The following is a 27,528-nucleotide window of genomic DNA, read 5'->3' as shown; positions in this document are numbered from 1 at the left end:
ACCCAGCATCAGTATCTAAACTGTATGTGTCAAGTTGTTTCATTGCTAAGTCATGTCCAACTCTTTGCAACCCCATGGATCTTCTCGTAGTTCCAGGGATCAAAATAGGAGTCTTCTGCATTACAGGCAGATCCTTTACCGTTGAGTCACCAGGGAACACGTGTATGTGTCCTGCTGCTGCTGCGAAGTCGCTTCAGTCATGTCTGACTCTGTGCGACCCCATAGACAGAAGCCCACCAGGCTCCTCCATCCCTGGGATTCTCCAGGCAAGAACACTGGAGTTGATTGCCATTTCCTTCTCCAATGTAGGAAAGTGAAAAGTGAAAGTGAAGTCACTCAGTCGTGTCCAACTCGTAGCAACCCCATGGATCGCAGCCCACCAGGCTCCTCCATCCATGGGATTTTCCAGGCAAAAGTACTGGAGTGGGGTGCCATTGCCTTCTCCAATATGTGCCCTAGATCCCCATAAATACTACACACCAAGAGTTTCTTTCATGCAATGACCATTCTTAGAAATAATTTGTTACTTTGAAGTGTAAGATATCTTGCTTAACAAGGACATCTGCCATTCCCAAGGACCCTCATCCTCTACCTCTTGCCACGTTGTCCTTCTTTGATTTCCAGAAACTGAGCAAAAAGAACATTTTTCAGGTATATATTTGCCTGTTACAAACCCATAGTTTCCTGCCTTTCATGAGTCTCTTCTAGTTCCTGCTACCCAACTTCGACCATGCCTTGTGGAAAAGTAAGATATATGCAGTAAACTCTAGGTCAAGTATGTTGCATTTCTGTACAACTTCTTCTGGATTTTGTAGGGCCCTTGAGACATAGGCCGTGCCTTGTTTTCACAGTTACCATCCTTGTGTAGACAGTTATGAAATGGCCTTTAATAGGACTTTGTCATCGGAAACATTCCTTTCTGTAGCAGAGGTTGAGAAAGGAACTACTGCTCCATGCCATCTCTCAGGAAGGGTGCAGGAGAGCAGTAGCAGCTGGCCTTTATTTGCAAGTAGTCCGTTTACTAGTCATTCCATCCCACCAGTTCGTCACCATGTTGAGTAAATAATGTAGTAGGAAGTGCGACTGTTTTTTATTATTTCTCCTGTTGTGTGGCTAACATCATAATATTTTTGTTTTCTGCAGGCATGAGACCAGATTTAAGCAACGAATGCTGGAACTGACAGACACTAACAACATTGCCTACTTATTCCTCTCAGCTGCCAACAGATGGCTGGAGGTCAGAACGGTACGTTCATTTCATGATTTCGAAATGGAAACCACACAGAAGAGGCCTGATGCAAAGAGGGAGACAGTTGTAAAAACTAGGCTTCCACTGAGATTCAGCACTCACTCCACATTTTCTGGACTTTAGCTCAGGTTTGTTTATGGTACGGATGAAATTTGTCATGATGTTTTTAGCTAATGGCAAGACAGATAGCCCCAAAAGCAAAATTTCATTTTGTGTTCATTAGTGGCCAGATGACATAAGTTAATGGAATAGCAAATATTTGTATAACTTCAGGTTGATTTTTTTTTTTTCAAAATTTGACAAGTGAATAGATGTACTCACTTCTACTGAACTGGACCAGCCTGGAAGAGATGGCAGCTTTCTATTTTAAGCCAGTGGAGGGTCATGTTAACCCAAATGTAAAACACTGCAATTATTCTCTGTTGCCTTCTTCTGTCCTGTATAAAGAAGGAGAATGGGTATAAGCTTCGGCATTGTACAGACTTGGTCTAGCAAGTCAACGAATTTATTTCAGTCCCAGTTTGCCATTTGTAAACTAGGAGTATGACCTCATGGGTGTGTTAGGTTTAAAAATAGTAATATAAGTCCTGTAGCTCACTTTTTGGCAGGTACACTCAACAAATGTCTCTTGAATGGATGGAGGCATGGATGAATGAATAAATGAATGGAAATTGTACCTGCCTTGGTAAATGGTTAATAAGTCAACCACTCCTAATAAATGAAAGAGGAAATAGGTTAGACCCAAGTTCCAGAGGGAAGGACATGTTGTTTGCAGACTGGGCTGTGTGATCTGCAGTATGAAGAAGCAACTTTGGTAGAGATGATGAGTTAATTGTCATCTTTTCTTAAGAAATAATTATTAGTTTGTGAAAAGGAAAAGGAAATTTATCTGCATTATTGTTAAGAACCTCACTTCCACTGATTAAGCATCCCTGTCATATGAAGCCTCTCTTTCAAAACTCAGTGGATCAGAGAGGGCATCTGGGAATGGGGATTTGATAAAGTGAAAGGAAGGAGCCCAAATTAAAATCTGAGTTGTTGATGGATGGATAACATGTTGATAGAGAATCTTGGGTCCCCCTGTAAGCTATAGTTGTCATAATTTGTCACTAATAACAGAGATTCTCTACCACTATATTGTTTTGTGTTGTGTTATTGTGTAGAAATTATCCAGCAACATAACACAATTATATTGCACAAATTTTAAATAGATAAGAAATGTCTTCCAGATCACTGTGGGGGTTGGGAGGGGAAGGGCAGAGATTTTCCAATTACCTGTAAGTAACAGAAAGGCAGGGGAAGTGTTTAGGATTTATAACAGAAACAAACTACTATTCCTAGATCTTACCCAGACCCTAAATCCTTGCTTTAAGCTTCTGTTTATTTGCTGAAATCTGTTTTCTCCGAGGAAAAGAAATCATATCTGAATAACAAAACTAGTGATGAACTAGCTTAATCAGAAAATGTCCTAAAATCACAGGGGTAAAATGTCAGTAGTTTCCTTTGTGTTTGATTTTCCCAATGTTGAAGATCAGGTGTGCTTCTTAGGGGCGAGTGTGTTTGCTCTGGACTTGAGGTGAGTCTGGCTTGGCTTCTCTTCTTTAGCACTTCCCACTGTCAGGCTAATGGACAAACGTTTAACAAGAATCTTCAAGCAAACCGTATGTTCTGCTCTTGTAGCCAGAAGACAAGATATTAGAGCGTTCAGATTGCCAAGAAAGGGGAGGTCAGGAAAAATTAGAGAGAAACAGCAGCCAGATTCAGAGTGGGTTAGTTTAGCTTGCCTCATACCCCGCTACTTAACTCCCACATTAAAGGTGGCTGGACCTACTTGAATATAAATGAATTCTAGTTCCACTTTTAGAAACCTAAAAAAAGAAAATATATGTATATATATATATGATATTTGAAAAAGGAAGGCCAGAATCTGCCATTCATTCTATTACCTTGTAACACATCTGTTTTTGTGTCTTTTTTAAATTTTCTGTGTATTATAATCTTTCCACAGCTTGCTATTTGGTCTCATTACCAGATCTGTCCCTTAAAAACCAACACACAAAAGTTATAGAGTCCTTTGCTCTATTTCTGATGAATAAATATAAAATTTGGTAAGAAACTTGTTGATTTATTGCAATATTCCAGGCATATCTGCTGATAGAATTCAAGGTTCAGAGTCTTTTGTGGATGATTTTATCTCTTTCATCTCTCATATTTGTTTATCAATAAATTTATGTGGGTATAAAGAACCTGCCTGCAATGCAGGAGACATAAGAGACCCTGGTACAATCCGTGGGTTGGGACGATCCCCTGGTACAATCCGTGGGTTGGGACGATCCCCTGGAGGAGGGCATGGCAACCCACTCCAGTGTTTTTGCCTGGAGACTTCCATAGACAGAGGAGCCTAGTGGGATACCGTCCATGCGTTGCAAAGAGTTGGACATGACTGAGGCAACTTAGCACACACACACATACACACACACATACACAAACACTCACATAACACATACCCTTCTAGACAATCCCAGAAATCCAACTTGAAACCAGTCAGATTTCTTCTCTTATTCTGTACACCGAAAGTACAGAGTTTTCATTAGAACCAGAATATTTAGAATATTAGAACATTAGAATGTTTATTTGAATATAAATGCTATAATCCAAGAACATATGCGCCACAATAGCAGTGTTGAATAAATAGAACAGATAACTCTAATTAGGAAATAACCTTTCTCCCAATTGTACACATGTAAATGACCTCATTACTACTGTGCATCACTGGAGACACAATTTCAGTTTGAAATAAATGGATCTTGTTTCAGAAATATGAGAAATATAAGTGTTCAGATATAGGACCTTGGAGACTGGGGTGTGAACTGCTCTCTGAACCCCACAGCTGGATATTTTCTGTCTCATAAGTCATTTACAACAAGATAAGTAATGAAAACCTCTATCTGGCCCGCTGATGCTGCACTGATCTTATCTACGGTATCCACACAGCTGCCTCCATTCCCTGTTCTTTGATATGTTAACCAGCAAATTAACAAAAATATCTGCTTATCGCAAATAATCTGGGAGCTCCCATAGCAGAAGCACAGCCAATCGGTACCAGGATGGGAGCAACCTCGGGCAGAGCTCAGAAGAGGCCAGCAGGTCTCCTGATGCGGATCTGAGGAGCTCACCAACTCAGCATATTCAAAAGCAGAGACATCAGTTTGCTGACAAAAGTCCATCTAGTCAAAGCTGTGGTTTTTCCAGCAGTCAGGTATGGATGTGGAAGTTCCTGAGCACTAAAGAACTGTGGTGCTTTTGAACTGTGCTGCTGGAGAAGATTCTTGAGAGTCCCTTGGACAGCAATGAGATCAAGCCAGTCAATCCTAAAGGAAATAACTCCTAAATATTCATTGGAAGAACTGATGTTGAAGCTGAAGCTCTAATACTTTGGCCACTTAATGCAAAGAGTCAGCTCTTTGGAAAAGACCCTGGTGCTAGGACAGATTGAGGACAGGAGTAGAAGGGAGCCATAGAAGTTGAGATGGTTGGATGGCATCACTGACTCAATGGCCATGAGTTTGAGCAACCTCTGATAGTGAGGAACAGGGAAGCCTGCCATGCTACAGTCCATGGGATCGCAAAGGGTGGGACGCAACTGATGACTGAACAACAAAATGACCTCCATGGAGAGAAAGAGGAGAAAGCTTATCATAGTTTCCCGTGACAATTTTTCCCTCTTTTTTCATTCTCAGTTTTAGTTTTCTGGAGCAATGCCACTGAATTCTGTGGACAGATGATCTCCAAGAGAAGTAAGGGATAAAAGGATAAAAATACCTTTTTTGAATTTGGGAAGATTCCCGAGCCCCATCCAGATTTTTTTTTTTTTTTTTTTTAATATATGGCTTTCATTTCTTTTTCTGGTCATGCTATATAAGTGTTAAGGCAATTACAGAGGCTTCCTTGGTGGCTCAGTGGGTAAAGAATCTGCCTGCAATGCAGGAGACCTTGGTTCAATCCCTGGGCTAGGAAGATCCCCTGAAGGAGGGCATGGCAACTGACTCCAGTATTCTTTAGACTCCCCATAGATAGAGGAGCCTGGTGGGCTACAGCCCATAGGGTCTCTAGGAATCAGACACGACTGAGTGACTAACACACATAAGACAATTACAAAGTATTCCCTTTTTCGGGCTGAAGATTGTTAGCCATGGAAGATGTAGCCTGCCCACCATGTTCATTTCATACTGATTCTCAATTGGGCAGCAGGGGTTGGGGCGGGGGGCGGGGTGGGAAATAAAGGTCACAGCACACGGCACTCAGAAAAGGACAAGAACCTAAAAGAATAATTTGGCTGGTGGAAAAGTAGCCAGACTGTGACCACCCAGGTTGCTTTGGCAGGAGAGGGGAGTGTTTCTCCTCTGGGTGCCAAGTGAAGTGGACACAGTCATGCGCAGTGTGTCACTGCAGCCTAACCTTTGAATGATGCTTACGTTCTTTTGTTCAGCACAGCATTTTCTGTTCATCCCTCTGCACTAAACAGTTCCAGTTCTTTGGCATTGGTGTTTCCATTTGCAAGAATTGTGTAACTCTATCTAAAGGGTGTCTTTCCAAGGCTTTGTCTTGCTGTGTGGTGAAAGGATAAAAGAAAAATCACATCAAGAAGCCAAAAAAAAAGTCTTTAGAATCAACAGGCTAAAGTAAAAATAATCTTCAGGGTGAACTTGTATGAGAGTCTGTTTTGTGAAACAGCACAGAGCTGCTTTGAGTGTTTACAGCTCCATTATAGACAGGTGTGTGCTGATCTTGTCACGTGAAGACCCAGACACTCCCTGGAACCATAAACATCGACTTCTTGTTTTTAGACATGGATTTCTGAAGACTATGAAAAAAAGGGAGAGATGGTATTCCTATTAATTACTTATGAGGTTGTTTTATGGAAAATTATTATTTTCACTATAATCCCACATAGAGATAGAGGTCATGAAATCACTGGAAATCTAACCAGAGGCCTTTCTTTTGACCTGGGGATCAAAGGCTTCCCTTCTGGAGGGGAGTGTTGAATTCCCAAACTCAATGAAAGTTATAATTTATCACTAATACAAATGTCCTGTGGTTGGGCCCTCTTTGAGAATGGACATTCGCATGTGTAGTAGCTTCTGTTTCCTAAGCAGAATCTCTCGTTCCATTGTATCATTTTGACTGAAAGTGTTTTCTTCAATGAATTGATCGGGTAGGACGTAGAAAGCCTTAATGGGAGGGCATGTGCTGCTAGCATGTGAGTTAATTCAGATGATCTGCTTGTCCTTTCTTACTGCTTTTAAGCCATTTTGTTGTTCACATGTTTGCAGTGGAAAGGAAAGGAGATGTGGAAAGGTAGAATCACTGTATAATTCATTAAACTAGTTAAGTTTAATGGTAAAGGAAGTGGAAATGGGGAACTAACATAAACGCATATTACCTAGCAATTTCACATGCCTGTTACTCTTACAGTACTATTGGAAGGGAAGTGATTGGAATTTAGTTATTTTGCTATGAGATTTCTTGATAAACATGCACAAACGGGCTTCCTCTCTTATTCAGATCAGGTAAAATTCTGATCAGATACCTCCAAAAAATCTCCAATTCTTTGGAAAAAAAAAAATTATTGAGCAGGGGTGGTAATCCAGGAATGAGCTGGAAAGTATCTTATTGATATAACTGAAAGACAACACAAATAGCACTTTAAAAAAAAAGAAAATGATAAAAAATATTTTTATGAAAAATAGAATAACTTTGTTTTAGATACTAAACTGCAGACCTGTGCCTGTGCACTAAGTTGCTTCAGTCGTGTCCGATTCTTCATGACCCTGTGGACCATAGCTCACCAGACTCCTCTGTTCAAAGGATTCTCCAGGCAAGAATACTGGAGTGGGTTGCCATGCCCTCCTCCCAGGAGATCTTCCTGACCTACGAATTGAACCTGAGTCTCTAATGTCTCCTGCATTGTCAGGGAGGTTCTTTACCACTAGTGCCACAAACTGCAGACATACTGGTTTTTAAACTCTTACTTCTATTGGAATTTACTAGATTGTGGAATTTGGCAATGGATTCATCCCCTGAAAAATCTGCTCTAATTGTACTTCACAAAGCTATGCCTTGGGCACTTACCTGGCAGTCCAATGGTTTAACACATCACCTTAACATTTCAGGGAGTGCTGGTTCCTTAAATAGGTTGAACGTAGGGGTGAATTGGTGGGTTGAGGAGGAAGAGTAACTTAAGTGGTCTGCCTACCCTTTTGATGGTGCTGTGTGCAGGGATCATACACAGTATCATGCTTCTGTTCCTGGCACCTTAGAAATGGCAGTTGATTTACAGCCTTTTTGTATCTTATTGTAAGTGATGACCCCAATGGCCCATGTGTGCCATTATTTTTAGTCCCTTTCAGTTTCTTTGTACTCTCTTGCTGGAGGATTTGTTTGTTCAGGTTCAGGCACTGCAGTAAAGGGTCCCAGGTCCCAGTTTATCTGACTGAAGACAGGAAGACCAGCATGACTAGAGCACAGTGAAGGAGTAGTAAAGGAATCTCAGATAAGGTCGGAGGAGGCAAGGTCTAGAACCCAGACTTTGCATCATCTGCGGCTTTGTAATTCATCAGAGTTTGAATTTATTGTAAGTGCAATAAGAAGGCATTGATATTCTAAACAGGGAAGTTATATATACCTTTAAAAGACCATTGAATGAATGGAAAGATGGATGAATGAATGAGGCCCTTCTGAGGTCATCTGGGAGGAAGTGGAGAATAGAAACTAATAAAAACATATATTGTTTCAAGCCCTTAAAGCAGGGGTCCCCAACCTTTCTGACACCAGGGACCAGTTTCATGGAAAGCAATTTTTCCATGAACCAGGGAATGGGGGGTGGTTTAGGGATGATTGAAGTGCATTACATTTACTGTGCACTCTATTTCTATTATTATTACATCAGCTCCACCTCAGATTATCAAGCTTAAAATACTGGAGATTGGGGGCCCCTGTCTTAAATTGTATGGTGCCCACAGAAATTTCTCAGACACAGACAGGAATATTTCTTTGTATCATGCTGGGAGCATCTTGCTTTAAGTATCTCCTAGTGCTAACTTACTTTCTGAGACTTATCACATAAACTCTTTATGAGTCTCTTTAGAAAAGCTAATATTGGGAATAACAAATTTATAGCATAGTGTTAAAAGTATTAACTTTAACGAGAGAGTGGGAAGGAAAAATTCATATTGTCGTAAATATTTTAGAAGTATTTAGGGGAACACATTGGTGTTTATAAAATATAAAAAAGCAGCCCAGGCTGGTTAGATTCTACATTCATATAGTTGTTGCTTCAAATAAAGGGGGTTCTGATTGGGAAGTGACAAGCTGTTAATAAATGAATACACTGGATACAACGGAAGGAGCTATCAAAGGAATATTTACTAACTCTAAGGAATTTACTGCCTCGAGGGATTAAATCTCATGATTTCTTTCTTTATTATTTGTAAAGACCATGGGAATCATGACAGAATTAAATTTTAGTGCCTGTTTTAACCTTTGATGTTTTATGATGCACGTAAGCTTTTAAGCTTGCTTCAAACATTTGAAAATCATCCAGGAGGGAAAAGGACATCCTGTTACATGGAGGTGGGAAAATCTAACTGATTTTTTTTTTAATTCCTTTCAAAATCCCTGTAAATTAGGTACTATTTCTATTTTCCAAAGACGAAACTGAGTTTTAAAGAAGAAACTGACTCATCTAAATGTATTAGCTGGTAATTGACAAAGGCATCATTTGAACCCAGACCTGTGATTCCAAGGCTGGGATCATTGATTGCTCCCCAACAAGTTGATCTTTGGTGCTAATTTAAAAATTGCAGGGACTTCCCTGGCTGTCCAGTGGTTAAGACCTCACCTTCCAGCACAGGAGGTGTGGGTTCAATCTCTGTTCAGGGAACTAAGATCCCACGTGACTCGTAGTTAAAAAACCAAAACATAAAAGGCAAGCGATATTGTAAAAAGTTTAATAAAGACTTTTAAAATGGTCCACATCAAAAAAGAAATCTTTAAAGAAAATAGAAATAAATAAATAAAAGAAAATAGATGCTGGGATGCACACGTGTAAGCTGATTTGAGAAACCATTCTTGATTTCAGCATTTTAACCACTCTCTTACAGTCATTAAAGTCTTCTCACCTAATTACTAGTTTTTTTTTAAGGTATCAGAGGTGTATCTTGCTAGAGAAGATCATCACCAATAAGATGAGACTTGAGATAATTCTAGAAAGTGTTCATGCCTAAAATTTGACCTGCTTCTGGCATGTGTGACACATCGGCCTGACAAATTTTAATGATTCTATTGACTATGGGAAATTCCATTAACATTTTGTTAACATTTATATTATATTTAAGAAATAAATAAAAAGTAAACAAATGAAATTTATATAATGTTTTATAATTTAAAAATCCTGCTGCATGTTTTAGGCCTGGCATTTTTTATTCCATGTAAAATGATGACCATTTCTCATTATTAAAATGTTTAAAACATTATTTTTAACCACAGCAAAATATACAATACCATCACATGTCAGTATGATGATTTATTTATTCATTCTATGCTTCTCTGGTATAGGTATTCTAGGGCTTCCCTGGTAGCTTATCTAGTAAAGAATCTGCCTGCAATTTAGGAGACCTGGGTTTGATCCCTGGGCTGGGAAGATCCCCTGGAGAAGGGAAAGTCTACCCACTCCAGTATTCTGGCCTAAGGAATTCCAGGGGCTGTATAGTACATGCGATCGAAAAGAGTCAGACACAACTGAGCAACTTTCACATAGTAGGAAATTTTCCCTTTTTTTTTTCAATTTTTTCCAATAATAACAGCACTGAAATAAATCCCCTGATATACAAATCTAAAAAGAATGAAATTTCTTTTTCAAAAGATAAGACATAACAATCCCTAAGAATGTTGGGAAGTGGAGGAGGAAGAGGGTGTAGAAAACAGACAGGTGCCCCCATCTCTCCTTTGAGTTTAAGGTTGACCTTAATTAATTTTTAAATTTTCTGGAAAGAGTTTATCATTGAGTCATAATCAATTCAGATATTCTAAGACATGTTCATATTTCTAATTTAGGGAGAAAAATTACACTTATTCCTATTTCTATGCAATTTGTAGATTTAATGTCCCAGACTCTGAGTCCATATTGACAAAAAGTTCAGATATTGATACAAATCCCAACAAGCTAACTAGATACAAATTTCTGCAAAGGCCTTGAATTAGCATGCTGCTGCTAAGTCACTTCAGTTGTGTCCAACTCTGTGCGACCCCATAAATGGCAGCCCACCAGGCTCCGCCATCCCTGGGATTCTCCAGGCAAGAACAATGGAGTGGGTTGCCATTTCCTTCTCCAATGCATGAAAGTGAAAAGTGAAAGTGAAGTTGCTCAGTTGTGTCCGACTCTTAGCGACCCCATAGACTGCAGCCTACCAGGCTCCTCTGTCCATGGGATTTTCCAGGCAAGAGTACTAGAGTAGGTTGCCATTGCCTTCTCGAATATAAGAGAGCTAATCCCAACCCTGGTATAAGTGCACATGAAATTCAAGGTAGAAAGTTAAGTTAAAAATAATTGCTTGTCTGGTAAAATGCAGTAGATAAGAAAAAAAGAAAGAAAATCTTTCATCTGATCCTGGTCGTGCCAAAAATTGCAGCTTAATTTCTGACCAGGTAGTTACCATCTCTGAAAGAATTATCTGCTTTCAGATATAATCAGAGCCTTGCATCACTTCCCTTCCAGCCCTAAGACTGTGAGTTATTATTCTTCCCTACCTTCTGTAACCTTGTTCTGAAACCTCACAGGACACGCAGTGAGTAACGTTTATTCTGTTAGTGATCACCCGGGTTGATCGAGATCCTTGGCTTTAAGAATTTAGGGAAAATCTTTTAACATTTTTTTCTCACTCTTTTTTAGGATTATCTGGGCGCTTGCATTGTCCTCACTGCATCTATTGCATCCATTAGTGGGTCTTCCAATTCCGGATTGGTGGGCTTAGGTCTTCTGTATGCACTTACGGTAAGTATGGATGAAAACCTCTCTCTCTCCTTGTACGGCACTTGAGGTACTTTCTGTAGTTATCATCAACTCTTATTCGTGGATGTTAGAGGACTAGTTAGAAATTCATAACAAGATGATAGCCTGCAGATAATAGTAGATTTGGGCCTAAACCCGGCGTTTTAGGATGGCATGGATTTATTTCTGACATTTTGAACCAATTTTTAGAAACTCCTCAAACACTGTGGTCAGAGTTCTCCCAAGGTTGTTTGGGATTCTTGTCCTGAGTTGCTCACCACCCATTTAGGAACACTAACTCCCATGTGAGCTTCCCTGATAGTTCAGTTGGTAAAGAGTCTGCAGGAGACTCTGGTTCAATTCCTGGGTCAGGGAGATCCGCTGGAGAAGGGATAGCTACCCACTCCAGTATTCTTGGGCTTCCCTTGTGGTTCAGCTGGTAAAGAATCTGCCTGCAATGCAGCAGACCTGGGTTGGATCCCTAGGTTGGGAAGAGCCCCTGGAGAAGGGAAAGGCTACCCACTCCAGTATTCTTGGGCTTCCCTTGTGGCTCAGCTGGTAAAGAATCCGCCTGCAATGCAGGAGACCTGGTTCAATTCCTGGGTCAGGAAAATCCACTGGAGAAGGGAAAAGCTACCCACTCCAGTATTCTGGCCTGGAGAACTCTATGGATTGTATAGTCCATGGGGTCGCAAAGAGTCAGACACGACTGAGTGACTTTCACTTCACTTTCACTTCAACTCCCATGTGAATATATATGAGGTAAGTGGAACCATACAACTATCCACTGGGCAAGGAAGTCAGGATAGTCCGCAAATCAATGACATTAGAGGACCACTGAAGAAGAGCAGATACCTCCTTTGCCAGGGTTAGCCCATGACATCCTCTCTGATCTCTGATAACCTATAGCGTTTATGAACTGTACCCGCGTGAACAGTCCAAGTCATCCTATCCCCTGATATCCAGTGTTCACAAAAACTGTTACTTAACTTGCTATGTGCTCATTGTTTTTGTCACCTGACACAGATAACCAATTATTTGAATTGGGTCGTGAGGAACTTGGCTGATGTGGAGGTCCAGATGGGCGCAGTGAAGAAAGTGAACAGTTTCCTGACTATGGAGTCTGAGAATTATGAAGGCACCATGGGTATTGTTCTGAATATTATGGTGTTTCACCTAAATAGTTATTTAAGAATATTGGTTGTGTGTCAGGCACATTGTCATTTTTGATTTTGTTTTCCATTTCAATAGCCAGAGAATCCTCTTTCATCTTGACTTTGCCTGATAGGGTACAACTGCATCTGAAAAGATGTGATTATTTAGGCCTGAAAAAATCTTAGATACAACCAGAGTCCAGACAGATTTACCTAGTAATATTTAGAGAGAATTATAAAGATACTTGCTTCCCAGGTGGCATAGTGGTAAAGAATCCCCCTGCCAATGCAGAAGCCTCTGGAGGCTTGGGTTCAATCCCTGGGTTTGGAGGATCCCCTTGAGGAGGAACTGGCAACCACTCCAGTACTCTTGCCTGGAAAATCCCATGGACAGAGGAGCTTGGCGGGCTGCAGTCCATGGGGTCACAAAGAGTCAGGCACAACTGAGCACACAGGCAATGGCATAAAGATATTTGGACTTTATTATATTAATTACCAACCTCAACTATGAACTAACTACTGTATTCTTTTTCTCAAGAGCGTATTGATTTAGATGCCAAGGAACTTAGATCTTAAAATAATCAAGATTCTTAGCCTTGCTGGAATAAAACTGGCAGGAAATTCAATACTGAGGACAGAATAATCTTCCTGAACTGCAAATCTCATGCTTAATATGCATTCTGTTGCCTAAATCTTTCAATACCTCTTCAGCTCTTTAAAGACATGCAACCATTCATTAGTCAATCTTTCCTCACCTATCTAGTCTCATCCTTCATCATCCACCTACATACCTTTCACTCTGGCCATACCAACATGCTGTGCTTTCTTTTTATCTTTGTTCTTCTCTCTCTCTCTTTCTTATATGATACAAATTCCCCCATCTCTTATCCTTTAAGATCCATCTCAGGCACCATCTCCTCTTGAAACCCTGCTGGAACTCCTGAGCTGCCACCATCTCTGCTCCCAGAGCACCTTGGGTCAGCCTCCATCATGTGATTCTGCGTGCAGTCCTATAGGGGTTAACTCACTTGCATGCGGTCCCCTGGGACACATTGAGCACCTTGAGGCATGTCTTCCCTCTCAGTTCCCTGCATAACACCTCTCACGTCTGAATCGCTCAAATGTTTGAGGACCAGCTGACTGAACAAATGAATTCATTGACAGATGAACCACCAGGAATAGAATTGAGCAATAGAGTGCTGAGAGACGTGATGCCCGTTAATGCTCCAAAACAAACACACAAAAACTATTTTTAAAGTTCTTAATCAAGAGACTTTTACTCTGAATGTAATGTTAATTAAAAGAAAAAAACCCATATGGGAATTCCCTAGTGGGCCAGTGGTTAGAGCTCCATGCTCTCACTGCCAAAGGGCAGGGTTCAATCCCTGTTTGGGAAACTAAGATCTTGCAAGCCACTCAATGCAGCCAAAATCCAAATAAATAAATATAATCTTTTAATTAAAGAAATTTTAAACCCAGAAGTAGGCTTAGTATGACCTTAAGTTTAGAAAACAGTGATTATGTGTGTATGTATAAATGTATATAAGTATGTGTGCTTTTCTTTCTACCTCTTTCTGTGTCTCTCTGTCTCTGTCTCTCTTCCTCTACTCCATCTCCACCCTCCAGATCCTTCTCAAGTTCCAGAACATTGGCCTCAGGAAGGGGAGATCAAGATTCATGATCTGTGTGTCAGATATGAAAATAACCTAAAGCCTGTTCTTAAGCATGTAAAGGCTTACATCAAACCTGGGCAGAAGGTATGGAGTTTACTGTCATTTGATTTAATTCGTACAGAACCTCAGATGGAACCACCCCATTGCCACTTGAGCTCCTTAGACATGTCAGCCAAGGATCTTCTCATTGGGCTCCCATTATATTCCTTACACTTTATAGGTCAAATTATGTGCATAAAAGAGAAAAGGGAGAGAGTGGATCCAGATAAAGTATACATTCTCTAAACTGTATTGCCATTCATTCATCTCCCATGAAGATCAGAAAAGTGAAAAATAGGCATGTTTTTAAAAATTTCTAGCTTTTGGCTCTTGACTATTCCAGATGTCCCCTTGAGAACCTTTGTGTTTGTACTAGCTCTGGCCCCACAATTATTTATTTTAGTTATTGTAAAAAGAGCAAGTGTGCAGAAAAATGGACTCATTTTACTTTTTGTTATATAGTAAAATCATCACTTCTGAGACAAAATGGAGTACTTGTTTATTAGGTCATGATATACTAAATGGAAAAATGAAGCCTCAGAGATAAAAAACACAACCACATAGAAGTAAAAAAGAGTCCAAGTGGAATCGTTAAAGATTTGATGAAGATCCTGTTATCTTAATAATGATAACTCAGAAAGGAGACCTGAGATGAGAATGAAAATTTTAATGTAACTGTTTATAGAGTTGCAGTTTTATCATGGTGTCTTATCTAAGTTAAAAATGCTTTGCCTACTTTTTTCTTTTATCTGAGTCCTCTTCTCTCTGAGTGACAGTTGCTTTCTTAGGTGGGCATATGTGGTCGCACTGGCAGTGGGAAGTCATCATTATCTCTGGCTTTCTTCAGAATGGTGGATATATTTGATGGTGAGTTACTAACTAAACTTTTTCATTAGCCATGTGATACTCTTCCTTTAAAAAAAAAAAAGCAACATCTACTTATCTCAGTTCAGTTCAGTCGCTCAGTCATGTCTGACTCTTTGCGACCCCATGCAGCACGCCAGGCCTCCCTGTCCATCACCAACTCCCGGAGTCCACCCAAACCCATGTCCATCAAGTCAGTGATGCCATCCAGCCATCTCATCCTCTGTCGTCCCCTTCTCCTCCTGCCCCCAATCCCTCCCAGCATCAGAGTCTTTTCCAGTGAGTCAACTCTTCGCATGAGGTGGCCAAAGTACTGGAGTTTCAGCTTTAGCATCATTCCTTCCAAAGAACACCCAGGACTGATCTCCAGAATGGACTGGTTGGATCTCCTTGCAGTCCAAAGGACTCTCAAGAGTCTTCTCCAAAACCATAGTTCAAAAGCATCAATTCTTCGGCACTCAGCTTTCTTCACAGTCCAACTCTCACATCCATATATATGACCACTGGAAAAACCATAGCCTTGACTAGATGGACCTTTGTTGGCAAAGTAATGTCTCTGCTTTTAAATATGCTCTCTACTTACCTAGTCCTGCAATAAAATATATTTAGAATGACTTCAGTATTCTTGCCTGGAAAATCCTATGGACAGAGGAGCCTGGTGGGCTACAATCCATGGGGTTGCAAAGAGTCTGTCATGACTTAGCACGCATTGCTACTACTACAACTACTATTGTGTCCTACAGACCATGGTTTGAGGCAGGTATTCCAGATAAATGGGCTTCCTGGGTGGCTCAGTGGTAAAGAATCTTCCTGCCAATGTAAGGAGATGCAGGAGACATGGGTTTGATCCCTGATCCCCTGGAGGAGAAAATGGCAGCCCACTCCAGTATTTTTGCCTGGAGAATCCCATGGACAGAGGAGCTTGGCAGGCTATAGTCTAAGGGGTCACAAAGAGTTAGACACACGGAGCATGCACACATCCCAGATAAATAGTTTAGGAATAAAGAAAAAGAGGAACTGGAGAAATAAAATTATTAGCCCTAAACTCAGCTCTAGAAATCATTATTAAAGAATTTTATTAAATTAGTAAAATGAAAACAAGGCCCCTCATTATGAAGAACAGCAGATGGAAGTGGCATTTCAAGAAGGAAGAAAGAAAAAGACTGTCTAGTTTCCTGCAAACTAAAAGCACATTTCTTTCCATTAAAGGAAAAAAAGGAGATAAATAATCTACATTTCAATTTTAGTGCATGACTCTTATTATCATCTACTTAATAACATGGTTTAATGATGTTGGATGTTTTGGGAGGAGGTGACCATTGCTAATAAAGTGCCAAGGACATGCTGACAATATACAAAAATATTTATTCATCTGCAAAATTATTAATAGTATCATACATGGAAGTAATCTAATATTTGTTTTAGAAAAAATATGTCACATTATTTAGTCTATTAAGTGACCTATAAATAGGCCAGCACATATACCATCTTGAATGAAAGGGGAGCCATCAGCTCAAGAATTACTTAAATATTATTATCTCTAATCATTGTGATAATAGTGATAGTACTTCACATTTTTATTATACTTGACAGGTTACATTATTTAATCTACACAACAACTCAGTGAAATAAAGAGGTCAGTTTATGAACAACAAAGTTGAACTGTAGTCATTGAAGGGTTTGGGACTTAGATTTAGCAAAGAGATAGCTATCCACCTCTAGATGAGCAGCTTGCTTTTTCCATGGCTGGTAATAATACACAGATCCTTTAAGGATTTTCTGTGGGATTTGCATTGTAATCCAATTACAGGATCCAAGACAATTGATTGAAACTTTTCATTAAAAAACTGTCACTATGATGGAACATATTAGATTAGCCATAGTCTCATGAGTTCAGAAACATCATTTCAGCTCCCATGAGGACTATGATGACTGATTATCTTTTTAATACCATTAGGCAATTGAGATTTTAGTAGATAATATATTATACCCAGAAGAAAGTTTAAGCTAATCACCTTACCTGCTCTTGAATCTAAATCCAGCAAAGGGACTCTAACTGCCATCCTTCTCTTAGCATGCTTATCTCATAGAGCAATATTATCTTTGCACAAAACAAAATCATAAAATAAATCTATCAAGGTAAGGAAGAGTCATCAAGATTGCACAAGTTCATGTACAGTGAAATTTATTAAGAGTTGATACCTATGTCACAGAATTTTCTTTCTTACTTCTACTGTACTATACTCCTCAATCAATAAATGAGCAAAGAGACTTCTCTGATGGTGGTCTAGTGGTTAGAAATAGATGCCCTCACCGCTGTGGCCCAGGTTTGTTTCCTGGTCAGGGAAGCCTTTCTTCTTGGGGCTTCCCTGGTAGCTCAGATGGTAAAGAATCTGCCTGCAGTGCAGGAGACCTGGGTTCGATCCCTGGATCAGGAAGATCCCTTGGAGAAGGGAATAGCAACACACTCCAGTATTCTTGCCTGGAGAATCCCATGGACAGAGGAGGCTGGTGGTCTACAGTTGCAAAGAGTTGGACACGACTGAGTGACCAACATGGACAGTCCAGTGGTTAAGCATCTGAGCTTCCATTACAGAGGCACAGATTCCATCCCTGGTCAGGGAACTGAGAGCCTGAATGTCACTTGGGGTGCCCAAAAAATAAATGAAAACAAATATTAGAAATAAATATAACAATATTGTTAATCAGCTATACCCCACTACAAAGTAAAAAGATTTTTGAAATATATAAGTAAATAAATAAATGAGTGAATAAGACAGACAAAAATGCCTGTCTTCAATAACCTGATATTCTAGTTTGGGGAGAGTGCTATCCTTAGTCACGCAGTTGTGTCCAACACTTTGTGACCCCATGGACTGTAGCCTGCCAGGCTCCTCTGTCCATGGGGATTCTCCAGGCAAGAATACTGTAGTGGGTTGCCATGCCCTCCTCCAGAGGATCTTCCCAGCCCAGGGATCGAACCCAGGTCTCCAGCATTACAGGCGGATTCTTTACTGTCTGAACCACACAATTAAAAAGATCTATGGTGGTGGTTTAGTGGCTAAGTCATGTCTGACTCTTTGCAACCCCATGGACTGTAGCCTGCCAGGCTCCTCTGTCCATGGGATTTTCCAGGCAAGAATACTGGAGTGGGTTGCCATTTCCTTCTCCAGGGGATCTTCCCCAACCAGAGACAACCTGGGTCTCCTGCATTGCAGGTGAATTCTTTACCAACTGAGCTACCAGGGAAGCCCCCAAAAGATCAATAAATGTGTATACTAGAACGTCCTATGAAGGAAAATAGAGCTGGGAACAGTATAAAGGAATACTGTAAAGAAGACCACTGAGGGAAAAGAGTACCTTTGGTTTGTATGAACCACGTAAGCAGTAAAAAGTGGAAATCCCTTTAGGAGAAAATATAATACATAAGAAAGAAAATATCACCAAAATGCCTATTTTTCTTAGAGGCATATCATGATGTTTTTAATACTTACATGGAAAGCATCATCTTCTGAATTTCAATCCTGAACTAGGAAAGCCCTTCCAATTAGTAAACAAATATTACTTTACTTGTGGCTTGCCATTTTTGTTTTTCTTTAACAGGAAAGATTGTCATTGATGGGATAGACATTTCCAAACTGCCACTGCACACACTACGTTCTAGGCTTTCAATCATTCTGCAGGATCCCATACTCTTCAGCGGTTCTATTCGGTAGGTGATGTATTCAACAGAAACTCATGTACCTCAGTATTTATCCTTTGGCTTATAGGAAGGTTTTACTTAGAGTTGCTTTTCAGGTAGGTGTGAAAGGTGGTCACCGGGATGATGAGGTCAAATCAAAGTTTGGATTGAGGCAATTAGAATGGCTGAATTAACCTAAAGAAGCCCATCCTTTGTTGTTGTTGCAGCTGTTCTGCTGCTGCTGCTAAGTCGCTTCCGTCATGTCCAACTCTGTGCAACCCCATAGACGGCAGCCCACCAGGCTTCCCTGTCCCTGGGATTCTCCAGGCAAGAACACTGGAGTGGGTTGTCATTTCTTTCTCCAATGCATGAGAGTGAAAAGTGAAAGTGAAGTTGCTCAGTCATGTCCGACTCTTTGTGACCCCATGGACTGCAGCCCACCAGGCTCCTCCATCCATGGGATTTTCCAGGCAGAAGTACTGGAGTGGGGTGCCATTGTTCAGTCATGTCTAACTCTTTGTGACCTCATGGACTGCAGCATTCTAGGCTTCCCTGTCCTTCACCATCTCCTGGAGTTTGCTCAAACTCATGCCCATATTTTGTGTCCCCCCGAAAGTTCATCTCTTCTGTTCAACTCCACAAACACCACCCTTCCCTCTGTACTTGGGGACAGTGATTCTTGGCAGACATTTCTGAGATGTCCACCTTACAGATGTCCTGCCTGTCTCTTGTGTGTCTGGCTTGGGCTCAACAGATACTAAGTTTGGTAAATACCTCGATTCTCTTCCACCCCTCACAATTTTTTTTCTTTCCACCCAAATTGCTCTGAAGAAGCTGCCACATTCTTCTCCATGCCTGGTTTGCAGTTTCTCATGAAAGAAAAGAGAGAAAGAGAATGGAGGTATCTATTCTTTACTGAGTCCTCATAGCACTGCTCTAGTGTTTATATTATTGTCCCCATTTTACAGATGAGGATGTTGAATCTCAGAGAAGCTGTGGCTTAGCCAAGTTCATACACTTAGTTGGTGGTAGAACTGCCATTCCGAGTAGAGTTTGTCTGACTCTAGAGTCCACTGTTACTGTCCATCAGATCATGTCTGTCAATCCATCCAGTCTCTTTTCTCTCTTGCTCCCCTAATCCATCTACTTCATTGCAAAGTATTTGTCACCTTTTACTAAATATTCCTTGTCTCAAAGAGAAAATGTATGTAAGATTGTTCAATATTTAATTGTAAAATTGTTGTTGTTTAGTTGCTAAATTCTGTCCAACTCTTTGTGACCTCATGGACTGTAACACTCCAGGCTCCTTTGTCCTCCACTATCTCCCAGAGTTTCCTCAAATTCTAGTCCATTGAGTTGGTGATGCCATCCAACTATTTCATCCTCTGCCACCCTCTTCTCCTTTTGCCTGCAATCTTTTCAGCATCAGGGTCTTTTCAGATGAGTCAGCTCTTCACATCAAGTGACCAAAGTATTGAAGCTTCAGCTTCAGTCCTTCCAGTGAATATTCAAGGTTGATTTCTTTTAGGATTGACTGTTTTGAGCTCCTTGCAGTCCAAGGGACTCTCAAGAGTCTTCTCCTTTGGTCTCTGCTTTTCAATGTGCTATCTAGGTCGGTCATAAATTTTCTTCCAAGGAGTAAGGATGTTTTAATTTCATGGTTGCAGTCACCATCTGCAGTGATTTTGGAGCCCCCAAAAATAAAGTCTGACACTGTTTACACTGTTTCCCCATCTATTTCCCATGAAGTGATGGGACCAGATGCCATGATCTTCATTTTCTGAATGTTGAGCTTTAAGCCAACTTTTTCACTCTCCTCTTTCACTTTCATCAAGAGGCTTTTTAGTTCCTCTTCACTTTCTGCCATAAGGGTGGTATCATCTGCATAATTGAGGTTATTGATATTTCTCCCAGCAATCTTGATTCCAGCTTGTGCTTCTTCCATCCCAGTGTTTCTCATGATGTACTCTGCATAGAAGTTAAATAAGCAGGGTGACAATATACAGCCTTGACGTACTCCTTTTCCTATGTGGAACCAGTCTGTTGTTCCATGTCCAGTTCTAACTGTTGCTTCCTGACCTGCATATAGGTTTCTCAAGAGGCAGATCAGGTGGTCTGCTATTCCCATCTCATTCAGAATTTTCCACAGTTTATTGTGATCCACAGAGTCAAAGGCTTTGGCATTGTCAATAAAACAGAAATAGATGTTTTTCTGGAACTCTCTTGCTTTTTCCATGGTCCAGCGGATGTTGGCAATTTGATCTCTGGTTCCTCTGCCTTTTCTAAAACCAGCTTGAACATCTGGAAGTTCACGGTCCACATATTGCTGAAACCTGGCTTGGATAATTTTGAGCATTACTTTACTAGTGTGTGAGATGAGTGCAATTGTGTGGTAGTTTGAGCATTCTTTGGCATTGCCTTTCTTTGGCCTTGGAATGAAGACTGACCTTTTCCAGTCCTGTGGCCACTGCTGAGTTTTCCAAATTTGCTGACATATTGAGTGCAGCACTTTCACAGCATCATCTTTCAGGATTTGAAATAGCTCAACTGGAATTCCGTCACCTCCACTAGCTTTGTTCATAGTGATGCTTTCTAAGGCCCACTTGACTTCACTTTCCAGGATGTCTGGCTCTAGGTGAGTGATCACACCATCGTGATTATCTGGGTTGTAAAAATCTTTTTTGTACAGTTCTTCTGTGTATGCTTGCCACCTCTTCTTAATATCTTCTGCTTCTGTTAGGTCCATATTTCTGTCCTTTATCAAGCCTATCTTTGCATGAAATGTTCCCTTGGTATTTCTAATTTTCTTGAAGAGATCTCTAGTCTTTCCCATTCTATTGTTTTCCTCTATTTCTTTGCATTGATCACTGAGGAAGACTTTCTTATCTCTTCTTGCTATTCTTTGGAACTCTGCATTCAGATGCTTATATCTTTCCTTTCCTCCTTTGCTTTTCCCCTCTCTTCTTTTCACAGCTATTTGTAAGGCCTCCTCAGACAGCCATTTTGCTTTTTTGCATTTCTTTTCCATGGGGATGGTCTTGATCCCTGTCTCCTGTACAATGTCACAAACCTCATTCCATAGTTCATCAGGCACTGTATCTATCAGATCTAGGCCCTTAAATCTATTTCTCACTTCCACTGTATAATCATAAGGGATTTGATTTAGGTCATACCTGAATGGTCTAGTGGTTTTCCCTACTTTCTTCAATTTAAGTCTGAATTTGGTAATAAGGAGTTCATGATCTGAGCCACAGTCAGCTCCTGGTCTTGTTTTTGTTGACTGTATAGAGCTTCTCCATCTTTGGCTGCAAAGAATATAATCAATCTGATTTCGGCAGAGGAAGATGTTTTTCTTGAATTCCCTTGCTTTCTTTATAATCCAGCGGATGTTTACAATTTGCTCTCTGATTCCTCTGCTTTTTCTAAATCCAGCTTTTACATCTGGAAGTTCTCAGTTCATGTACTGTCAAAGCCTAGCTTGAGGGATTTTGAGCATTACCTTGCTGGCATGTGAAATGAGCACAATTGTATAGAAGTGTGAACATTCTTTTGCATTGTTTTTCTTTGGGATTGGACTGAAAACTGACCTTTTCCAGTCCTGTGGTCATTGCTGAGTTTTCCAAACTTGCTAGCATATTGAGTGCAGCACTTTCACAGCATCATCTTCTAGGATTTGAAATAGCTCAGCTCGAATTCCATCACCTCCACTAGCTTTGTTCATAGTAATGCTTCCTAAGGCCCACTTAATTTCACACTCCAGGATGTCTGGCTCTAGGTGAGTGACCACACCTTTATGGTTATCTGAGTCATTAAGAATATTTTTATAAAGTTCTTCTGTATATTCTTGCCACCTTTTCTTAATCTCTTCTGCTTCTGTTGGGTCCGTGCCATTTTTGTCCTTTATTGTGTCCCTCTTTGCATGAAATGTTCCCTTGGTATCTCTAATTTTCTTGAAGAGATCTCCAGTCTTTCCCATTCTATTGTTTTCCTTTATTTGCCTTATTCACTTAAAAATGCTTCTTTATCTCTGCTTGCTGTTCTTCGGAACTCAGCATTCAGTTAAGTATATCTTCCCCTTTCTCCTTTTCTTTTCATTTCTCTTCATTTCTCAGCTATTTGTAAGGCCTCAAATAACCATTTTGCCTTGCATTTTTTTTCTTGGGGATGATTTGGTCACTGCCTCCTGTACAGTGTTACAAACCTCTGTCCGTAGTTCTTCAGGCCCTCTGTCTACCAGATCTAATGTCTTGAATCTCTTTGTCACCTGCACTATAAAATCATAAGGGATTTGATTTAGGTCATACCTAAATGGAAAAGGCAATGGCACCCCACTCCAGTACTCCTGCCTGGAAAATCCCATGGATGGAGGAGCCTGGTAGGCTGCAGTCCATGAGGTAGCTAAGAATTGGACACGACTGAGCGACTTCACTTTCCCTTTTCACTTTCATGCATTGGAGAAGGAAATGGCAACCCACTCCAGTATTCTTGCCTGGAGACCCCCACGGATGGGGGAGCCTGGTGAGCTGCCATCTGTGGGGTTGCACAGAGTCAGACACGACTGAAGTGACTTAGCAGTAGCAGCAGCATACCTAAATGGTCTAGCATTTTTCCCTGAAGAAGTGAGTGAAGTGAGTGAAAGTCACTCAGTTGTGTCCAACTCTCTGCAATGCCATGGACTACACAGTCTGTGGAATTCTCCAGGCAAGAATACTGGAGTGGTAGCCTTTCCCTTCTCCAGGGGATCTTCCCAACCCAGGAGTCGAACCCGGGTCTCCTGCATTACAGGCAGATTCTTTACCAACTGAGCTATCAGGAAGACTTTCTTAAATTTAAGCCTGAATTTTGAAATAAGGAGTTCATGATCTGAGGCACATTGTAAAATTACTTCAGTTAAAACTTCTAGGTGTACCAGACTATTTAGCAATATGATAGAAATCTCTATCTCTGAATATATTTATTATGACTACTGTTACTGTGGTTGATACAGCATAACTCATCTGAAATAGCACTTTATATTTCCATATAGATTTACGTATTTAACATTAGTTCTGTAGGGATAATTAGCTAGATACTATTCAAGTTACATTGAACGTAATATGACTTACTTTACTCTGTCCAAGTCTCTAGGTCCATCAATGTCTCTGGAATTGACACAATTTTGCTCCTTTTTATGACTGAATAATATTCCATTGAGTATATATGCCACATGCTCTTTATCCATTTCTTTGTTGATGGACCTTTAGATTGCTTCCACGTTCTGGATATTATAAATAGTCCTGCAGTGAACATTGGGGTGCATGTATCTTTGGGAATTACGATTTTTCTCTACTCACTTCTCAGTGGTGACCTAAATGGGAAGTTAATCTGAAAAAGAAGGAATATATACATATACATATAGTTAATTCACTTTGCAGAATCTAACAACATTGTAAAGCAACTATACTCCAATAATAAATTTTTTAAATAAATTTAAGAATATTAAGGCATAAAGTGAATGCCTGTTCTATCCTAAGCACTGTTGTAGATCCTGAGCATACAGCAATAACCAAAACAAATAGGATTTCCATCTTTAGCGAAGAACAGCAATAAGCAAGCATACATTAAACAGTCATTTTTAAAATTTATTCACTAACTGATTTTTTTCCCTACAGATTTAATTTAGATCCAGAATGCAAATGCACAGATGACAGACTCTGGGAAGCTCTTGAAATTGCTCAGTTGAAGAACATGGTCAAATCCCTACCAGGAGGTCTAGGTATATTTTCTAAATGATGCATTAATATCTTTTATATCTGCAATGAATTCTACATATCTACATTTTATTCTAGAATTGCATAATTCTAGCACCAAATCCTTATATTTATTTTTGTTTAATTTTGGCTGTGCTGAGTTTTTGTTTCTGCACAGACTTTTCTCTAGTTGTGGCGAGTGGGTGCTGTTCTCTAGTTGTGCCTCTCCAGCTTCTCATTGCAGTGGCTTCTCTTGTGGAGTACAGACCTTAGAGTGTGAGGACTTCGGCAGCCACAGCTCCCAGGCTCTAGAGCACAGACTCAGTAGTTGTGGCACATGGGCTTAGTTGCTCCATGGCATATGGAACCTTTCTAGATCCCTGATATGAATTCAGTCCCAGAGGTAGCATCAGTTCAGTTCAGTCAGCCAGTCGTGTCTGACTCTTTGTGACCCCATTGACCACAGCACTCCAGGCCTCCCTGTCCATCACCAACTCCTGGAGTTTACTCAAACTCATATCTATTGAGTCGGTGATGCCATCCAACCATCTCATCCTCTGTCATCCCCTTCTCCTCCTGCCTTCAATCTTTCCCAGCAGCCAGGTCTTTTCCAGTGAGTCAGCTCTTCGCATGAGGTGGCCAGAGTATTGGAGTTTCATCTTCAGCATCAGTCCTTCCAATGAACACCCAGGACTGATCTCCTTTAGGATGGACAGAGTGGATCTCCTTGCAGTCCGAGGGACTCTCAAGAGTCTTTTCCAACACCACAGTTCAAAAGCGTCAATTCTTCAGTTCTCAGCTTTCTTTATAGCCCAACTCTCACATCCATACATGACTACTGGAAAAACAATAGCCTTGACTAGACGGACCTTTGTTGGCAAAGTAACATTTCTGCTTTTTAATATGCTGTCTAGGTTGGTCATAACTTTCCTTCCAAGGAATAAGCATCTTTTAATTTCATGGCTGCAGTCACCATCTGCAGTGATTTTGGAGCCCCCCCAAATAAAGTCAGCCACTGTTTCCCGATCTGTTTGCCATGTAGTGTAATTTCTGGTAAATAATTGATAACAAAAACAAAAGAACAACATGAATAATGAAAGAAAAACATGATTAATGAAACAAGGGAGAGTTCATGATATAGTCTTTCATTCATGAAAGTGAACATCTGTAGTTTTGGACTTCTTTTTCCTTAAAGTCTAAACTCATTTAAGAAAGCATCAGAAAGATAATGGTTGATATTCTAATTTTAATGCTTAATGTGTAGTTGCCAAATTGATTGTATTGTTGCCATCTAATTTATCAACCTACAGAATAAATTATATTTATTTGTTAGTTTATTTGGGAAGTGGGGCCTACTCAAAAACAATACCTTTTATGATTATAATTCAGTCCGAGGGAAAAGACATCCCACAAAGTGGAGACAGCATGTCTTCAAGGATAGTTTTACTGACCTTGCCAGTGTCAGACAATGGGAATAATTCCAGAGGTCTGGATGAACTTTCCCATAATAATTTTTGATGTCTCCTCTGGAAAATCCAGCAAGCACTTGAAAAATTGAAAAGTCTACTTGAGATAATGCTTGTAGACCTTTTTCCCCTAGTGATTTTCAGACGCTGCCCTTCCCGCATTAGTACTTGGAAAGATAATTATATCTATATAGTTTTTCTCACCAATATGAGACCTGCATGTACCTGTTTTGAATTGTGAGCATAGTATTTGGGAATTATGGGACAGTGTAAGCAACAAGGAATTATATTTATACTCTGCATGTTGTTTATGCTCATTGTTTTAATAAAGATTTCATCAATGGTTTGATAATTATCTGGGTCAGACCAGCTCTAGTGAAAGACATTCATCATTTCCTGCTTCCTTTTTATTTATTATATACATTAAACTTTGCAGGATAGATGCATAGCCCCCAAGCATGAGAAATTATAAGAATTTGAAGCAGTGAGACAATAATCAATAGAAATTGCCCCTCGGAGCCCTACCACAGTGTGTTTGAATCCTAATAAAATAGATCATTTTGGAAATAGAATTTAAGCTAAACTCACAGAAGTAGTTTATAAAATGTGGTTGAAAACCAAAAAAAGGAAACTATAATGAGGACATAACTCACTTATCCATGCAGCAAGGTTTTCTTTTCAGCTTCTATGTCAGATGCTCAGTGATAAGTACTGGGGATTCATTAATAAGTCACTTCCCTGGTGGCTCAGATGGTAAAGCATCTGCCTACAACGTGGGAAACCTGAGTTTGATCACTGGGTCGGGAAGATCCTCTGGAGAAGGAAATGGCGACCCACTCCAGTATTCTTGCCTGGAAAATCCCATGGACAGAGGAGCCTGGTAGACTACAGTCCATGGGGTTGCAAAGAGTCGGACATGACTGAGCAACTAAAATAAACTAAAACTACTGACTTGGAGCTTAGAGTCCAAGGGGACAATATAATGGAAAGAGAATAGGTATTGGAATTGAGAATATTCTGTTTCTCACTAAGCTCTACTACCAGTTAGCTGTCATCTTGGGCAAGTCACTTCATTTCTCTGGGCCTTGGATAATTACATCAGATAATTAAATCATCTCGAAGGTCTTCCAGTCTTTAAAATGTTTAACAGTATTTTATGTCCTACTATAAGGAGACAACTTACCACCTATTGTCAAACATAAGATGGCCCAGGATCATCTTCATTTTCCCCAAGTTCCTCTTTACTTTTTCCAAAGTGAAATCCTTGCACCAGTACAAAGTGATATCAATAGGTTTTTATAGACATAATGTGTTTTCCACTATGTTGCCTAAGGAAAATGTTAATATCATTTCTTTAGTGAAGTCTTTACTTTTTTTTTTTTTTTTTTAGATGCAGTTGTCACTGAAGGTGGGGAGAATTTTAGCGTTGGACAGAGACAGCTGTTCTGCCTTGCCAGGGCCTTTGTCCGCAAAAGCAGTATTCTCATCATGGATGAAGCAACAGCTTCCATCGACATGGCCACAGTGAGTGCATCATCTAAGCTGCTTTCAACTGATGAGTCGAAGAAATGCGTGCAAAAATTACAATTTATTTTTCTTGACTGGGTTCTGAATATCCTTGGGA

The 27,528-nt window shown here is 40.2% G+C and overlaps 1 protein-coding gene across 9 annotated transcripts in view; it reads left to right on the top strand.

Annotated features, from left to right (window-relative positions):
• Positions 1-27,528, top strand: part of ABCC9 (ATP binding cassette subfamily C member 9) — a 159,377-nt gene that overhangs the window by 122,728 nt on the left and 9,121 nt on the right. For all 9 annotated transcript variants that reach the window (XM_040235321.1, XM_040235325.1, XM_040235320.1 and 6 more), the window contains 8 exons: positions 1,144-1,246; positions 11,199-11,300; positions 12,324-12,444; positions 14,078-14,208; positions 14,952-15,030; positions 18,631-18,739; positions 24,361-24,464; positions 27,295-27,428. In XM_040235321.1, coding sequence (XP_040091255.1) covers positions 1,144-1,246; positions 11,199-11,300; positions 12,324-12,444; positions 14,078-14,208; positions 14,952-15,030; positions 18,631-18,739; positions 24,361-24,464; positions 27,295-27,428 — 883 coding nt within the window. The remainder of the gene's footprint in view (positions 1-1,143; positions 1,247-11,198; positions 11,301-12,323; positions 12,445-14,077; positions 14,209-14,951; positions 15,031-18,630; positions 18,740-24,360; positions 24,465-27,294; positions 27,429-27,528) is intronic.

The sequence above is a fragment of the Oryx dammah genome, unplaced genomic scaffold (genome assembly GCF_014754425.2).
Source record: "Oryx dammah isolate SB20612 unplaced genomic scaffold, SCBI_Odam_1.1 HiC_scaffold_29, whole genome shotgun sequence".
In the NCBI taxonomy this organism is placed as follows: Eukaryota; Metazoa; Chordata; class Mammalia; order Artiodactyla; family Bovidae; genus Oryx; species Oryx dammah.
The sequence above is the reverse complement of the archived record's forward strand: the minus strand, read 5'-3'. Positions and strand labels throughout refer to the sequence as shown.